The sequence below is a fragment of the Sphaeramia orbicularis genome, chromosome 4, assembly GCF_902148855.1.
Source record: "Sphaeramia orbicularis chromosome 4, fSphaOr1.1, whole genome shotgun sequence".
Classification (NCBI taxonomy): Eukaryota; Metazoa; Chordata; class Actinopteri; order Kurtiformes; family Apogonidae; genus Sphaeramia; species Sphaeramia orbicularis.
Window position 1 is genome coordinate 36,051,772 of NC_043960.1, and position 6,000 is coordinate 36,057,771.

The 6,000-nt window shown below is 40.8% G+C and overlaps 1 protein-coding gene across 2 annotated transcripts in view; it reads right to left on the reverse strand.

Moving 5' to 3' along the window:
- lnx1 (ligand of numb-protein X 1) overlaps window positions 1-4,928 on the reverse strand; it is a 34,968-nt gene extending 30,040 nt beyond the window's left edge. For both annotated transcript variants that reach the window (XM_030132404.1, XM_030132403.1), the window contains exons 1-2: window positions 4,660-4,928; window positions 520-1,026 (exon numbers count right to left, since the gene is read on the reverse strand). In XM_030132404.1, the coding sequence (XP_029988264.1) occupies window positions 520-932 (413 nt within the window). In that variant the 5' untranslated portion in view covers window positions 933-1,026; window positions 4,660-4,928. The remainder of the gene's footprint in view (window positions 1-519; window positions 1,027-4,659) is intronic.
- Window positions 4,929-6,000: the final 1,072 nt, after the last annotated feature.

The window sequence follows — 6,000 nt, forward strand, 5'->3', positions numbered from 1 at the left end:
TTTAGATAATGTAAAGCTTGTATGAAGTTGTAGAAGAAGATGTTGGCCAATCACAAGTGTGTCCAGAGAGGAGGTGTATATAAACAGGTGGTATTAGGGTGTTACAGGTGTAATCTATAGGTGTAATTTATCACTTGTGTAGATATACGTGATATATTGATTCATCAGTTTCATTTTCTGTTCTTCTCAAAAAAGTAACATGGCAGGTCCAAAAACTGATATTTTACTTTTTTTTACTGTTTAATTTTTTGGTGCAGAATAAACACTGAATAGTCAATATTTGGTCTGCAGGACAGGTATGAACAAGCTCCTTTTCCTGATTTCTGTCTGTGGTAAAATACTGTAAAATTGGAGTATATACATATATAGAATTGATAAAAACAGAAATTGTAAAAATGTAAAATGCTACAAGGTTGATTTACATGTAAAAATGTTGAGATTACACATTGACATTAACTGACTGACTGGTGAGTGGGTTGTGGATTAGTAGGAGTTTTGTTTCTCTTTCGGCCCCCCTACCTGCTCTTGATGTGGTCTTCGAGTTCTCCACGAGGCAGTATTTCAGTGCAATGATCAGTGAAGGGACAAGCTACCATCAGCTTGTCCAGCAGTTTATGTACCAGCAGGCTGGGTTTCCTACAGGTCTGCAGCATGAGGGGGGCTCGGCACACGGGGCAGAAGTCACTCTCCAGCAGGAAGCTGGTGAGACATTCCTGGCAGTAGGTATGTCCACATGGTGTGTCTAAGGGCCTGATGAGCGGCTGCAGGCAGATGTGACAGACCAGGTCATCGTCCACCTCATCTTTGTACAGATACTCGTGGTTCTCCTCCAGCAGGTGTCTGTGGCCACATGACGCACACAGGTCAGGAGGAGGGGGCGACAACAGCCCACAGTCTGATGGGGAAAGAGGGGGTGCTGATGCTTCGGCCATGGAAACTTAAGACTCTTTGCTTTCGTCTTGAATACTCAGTTAGACAAGTCATGATGCTGCTTGATCCACCGAGGAGGCCATTATTGCAAGGAATCTATAAGGGGAAAAAAGAGTTTGAGAAAATGGGACAGCGCTCACAAATATCATGTCAAGTAAACAAGGTGTGAAAATATTCATAAGCTGTTTTACTGGAGCAGAGAAGAGACAGGTGCTCTTTTTTTCCAACAGAAACAACATGAAACATTAACAACAGGCATCAGTACATGATGTTTGCAACAGTCTTATAAACTTTTTTTAGTTTGATTTTTTTCTACTAGCAACTAGATGTGATATTGAACAACAGAGACTTCCTTTCTGGATACAGAGGCATCAATACTGTTCATCTCAGCAGCAAATGCAGAGACAGAGAGAGAGATAAGACTCTGGCACACACTGCACTGCATGACAAGCATGCATCAGTGTTAATCCACCGTGGGATGTGACATGATTCCAAACATGCCAGTTTTTTGTTTTTTTTTTGTTGTTGTTGCTACACAGGTTTATATTTCGCTCGACGCGGTGAGCATGCCAGTGTACACGTCATCTCCACAACAGGCAGGCTCCTCGAGCACATGGACACGAACAGATGGGCTCAGTCAGACACACGTCACCTTGGCAACAGCCATCTTGTTGGAGCTCCTCTAGCTTTGTTTCTGGACCTACTATTGTATCTTGGCTGCTTAATGAGACACTAGATCTTGTTTAAAAAAAAAACAAAACACTACCACAACATTGTGTTTGGGTTCACACAGTCTACAAAATCCTGTTGATACTAGTGCGACTTCTGTTTTAATTAAACACATTCACATACTCATAAATAATTTTAGAAAACTGTAGCAAACAATAGACTTGCACATCCCACATCCGAATATATACAAATGCTGCTCATCACACATACATGTATATACAAATCCACTAAGTCACCACAGAGCTGACTAAACAAACAGGCGTTGCTCATTTCCCTTTCCATAATCAGTATGAAGATGGCATGCAGTGAGTTGTGACAGCCATAATGCCTTGGTGCCTTTGGTGTATCTGAGAGTGAAAGGCTAATAAGAAGAGTCTGAACAGTCTTAATAAAGATGAACTTTCCCACTGTGAGCTGAGGTAACATGGCTGATTCATCACACGCTGGGGCACCTGCTGCGTCAGAGGTCTGGCCCGATGTATAGAGTGCAGCACTTTCATTACTACACAGGAACGAAAGGGAAACACACACAGACACACACACACACAGAGCAAATACCTGGCAGCGGGAGATGATGAAACTAAGAAAAGAAAGTAATTTAAAGCTAAAGAAAATGAAAAATGATTTGATCTTCACCCCAACTGCTGATCTGAGCAGGATAACATCTTTTCTTCTCTTCTGGGAAACTTTGTAAAAGAGAAAAGATAACCACTCCATAACAATAGGAATATACTGCACTAAAGGGATCCAAGTGTAGACTGCTATTTAGTCTGAAACAAAATGGATGACATTTTCAGCACCTGGGTAGATTCAGACCAACTGGAATGTAATAACCATCATAACCTGTGTTTGGAATGAAGATCACACAGTAACATTGCTTCCCTGCACAGAAATACAAGTACCTACATGCAAAGACATGCGCACCGGAACACACCAACGTACACCGATACACACCCACACGAGACGAGAGGGCATATTCAGAGGACACACCCATGCCTGAGGAGCATCTTGCTTTTCATTTTCTCATTTCTGGTCTCTGAAGTGACACGACAGTCTTACCTGTGACCCGACTGACTGAAACCTAACTCTATACTCCTTAGGTTTTATCAATTACACCGTCCTAACTTTAATAACGACTCAAGTGCATGCCATATGAAGCCGCAAAGTTGTAGCTCCGTTTACATTCATACATCACTTTATCTCAAGTGTAAGAAAAAGCAATGTTTAGATTGTCAATACAACACCAAAGTACATTTATTTCCTTTGTATCTGAATCACACTCATGTCAAGCCCTGGCTCAATAAGCTGTCTTTCATAAACTACTCAGAGCCTAGAGAGCAGTTTGTTCAAGATAACCTATGCCTTTTTCTTCAAACAGTGCACGTTTCATGTCAATAGGTGTGTTGATTGACTCTTGGGTTACTCTATTGTGATCTGGGAGGACCTGATGAGTTAATAATGATATAAGAAAGTGCCAAGTCAGCTCCTTCTCTAACGATTAAACTGTGGAAAAACAATCCTGTGACAAAGTAACTGTGTCAGCATTGTAACTGGGCTCAGTGTTTTAGCATGTTGCTATGTACATATCCACTCCTTATGTTCAGTTACTCATATGAATTCATATCTGTGCTACTCAAACACACCCTCAAAGCAAATGGCTGACTTTGACAAACAAAAAAACCCCAATATATAATGTAATGCAACTATTTAATACTTATTATGCCATGAGGTGGTGATGTGTAACAATACTTTACTGAAACTTTGCCACAATCTGACATTAAGCAGCAGAGTACAGAAGGTCAGCATAAACATGTAAACTGTTTAGTGATTCATTAAATAAAGACACTCATTCAACCACTCAACAAGCCCACATTACACAGCTGAAGTACAGAGGAGGAGTGCTGAATAAGAGGGTGCTCATGGTTATATCACTTTATCATTCTTCCATAAAAAAATCCAGAGTGCCTCCCAATGCTAGATACCACCACACAGCTCAGTAAACATGGACATTAAGCACAAATTAACATTAAACAGCCTTGAGTTTGGCACAAGCTCATGCACAACAACACAAACACTCGGAGCAGTTTTGTTCAAACATGCCCCTGAAACACAATAAATTCCAGTAAACCTTTTTTTTCCTTCTCTGCAGATGCCTGTGTCATAAACATATACTTGAAACCTAAAAACTCACTGTAATTTTACTTATAATAGGGAAAAATAAGTGTCTGGCATGTCTTTGGATAATTTACATCAACTGCAGAGTTTTGGAGTTGTTTAGATGTACACAGTCTGTCACCAGATTCATTAGAGGCAGTTACTCACACATGTACATGTATTTAAGAAATACATTTGCTTAATAAATGTAAGGATGGTAGGTATAGCTTACTATTTTGTTTTTTAAGCCTTATAGCACATGATTAAAACTAAGGCCTGTACAGATCATGGTGTGTGTATTAATAATAAACCCTGCATCTTAAATCCAGCCTCATTTAAGATGAACATACACCACAGATATGGAATGGCAGTGGCATCTAATCCCTGGCCTTTCACTAACCTCTGCACCAAGACTGTACATGTTCTTGTGTGTTTGTAAATGCCAGTCCATATCTGAGTTCACAGCGATCTCCACTATGAGTGTGAGCCAGACCTGACGCCTCAGTCTGGGAGAACAGCTGTAGGCAGATGTGAAGCTCTGTCAAGTGTCTCTAATATCAGAATGGCTGACTGGATCAGCACAGACTGTACTGTGCTGAAATCACACACATAGGTAACAGTTAATCTACTTATACAACACAATTTTAGGAGTCCTCGCTCTATTTCACTTACACACACTCACACACACAAATGTTCACCTAGAGATTTTATGCAAATGAAGTCCATGCAAATAACTCAGAGCAACAACCTGCACTATAACAATGTTTTTACAGCACTGATCCAGTGAAAGGTAAGTTTTAAAGACATTTCTGATAAGGCTTTAAGTGGAAGACGAGTAATACTTACAGGAATTTCTGAGCGACGTTTACTTTCAGCAGCGCAGTTCACCTGGACAGGTAAAGCCTCGCAGAGGGTGTAACATTAAACCTTTCGCAGAGGAGGTGGAAGGGAAGGAAAGGAGAGTTAAATGACTCAGTAAAGAGGACTTTGTCCTGGTCACAGACTCTGCTGATTGGCTGTTGGTCCGCACTGGAGAAATTTTATCTGACTGCTGGTCTCTGGGGAATTTCTACAGTCCAAAGTTGGAAAGACTGCACCTGTGTGAGCTCAGAGCCTGCTCACCTCTAACAGGCCAAGGTGATCAGGAAGCAGTGGAGCAGAGGGGCAGGGCCTGCGAAAAGGTAAACAGGAGAACTGCCCAAACCTGCTCTGGGAGTTCAGGATAAGGAGGTGGAATTTCCTATAAAGTGAGGTGGACATGGGAAACAAAACAATGAGCAGATATGAAAAGCACGTCACGTGTTTCACAAGCACAGCCGGACTGAGGCAAATAAACATTTTGTTGAAATGAAATATTGAAATGTCTTCTTAAAGGGCAAAAACAGCTTGAGCTGCAAGTTTTGACAGCGGCCCATTTACAGCACAGTTAAATTTTAATAACGAACACGCATACAGGATTGATTTCCTGTAGCCCATTTATGTAAACAGAGGAACTGTGCCCTGAACTGTTCTTTAAACAGGAAGCCCATAATCCAAAGTAAGTGACAACACGTCTCAGGCTTAGATAATACTATGATGTACAAGTATTTAGAACTGTGTACAACACACACTCTATAAGACTTGCTGCTTGTATAGAGGCTTCTTTTTTGTTGTGGGTTTTTGATTTCCTCTGACAATAGCTGCTTTTGTAATACCTTGCGTGTGGCTTCAGCCTTGTACAAAACAGTTGTTATGCATGTTTTCAGATGTGGTTTTCCTTTCAGCTTCTCCTACTTCGTGCTGCTCTTAAACTTGACTTTGTGAGCCACAGGTGCTCCACAAAAACACAACTGTAGACAGAAAATGACTCGTCCTCATGAGTCACTCAGGCTGACGCAGGCAGAGCTGAATCATTAGGCTGTTGATATGTTTAGGATCACAGAACGTACAGGTGTACCCACATATCTACTGTGTATCATCAGTGGACCATACTCTACTTTTGCTGTTTTATTTCTTTACACCAGGGAGAATATAGATCGTGTAGTTTCTGACTGAGGAGATGATCAGTAACTAAACTTTCCATATAGGCACAATAAGACAATAAATCCCCTTACAAGTAAATTAGTTTGTGTGTATTATAGACATTAGCAAACAAAATCCTACATATTGAACTTTTAAAAGGAGGAATCATGACAACAAGGGCACAGT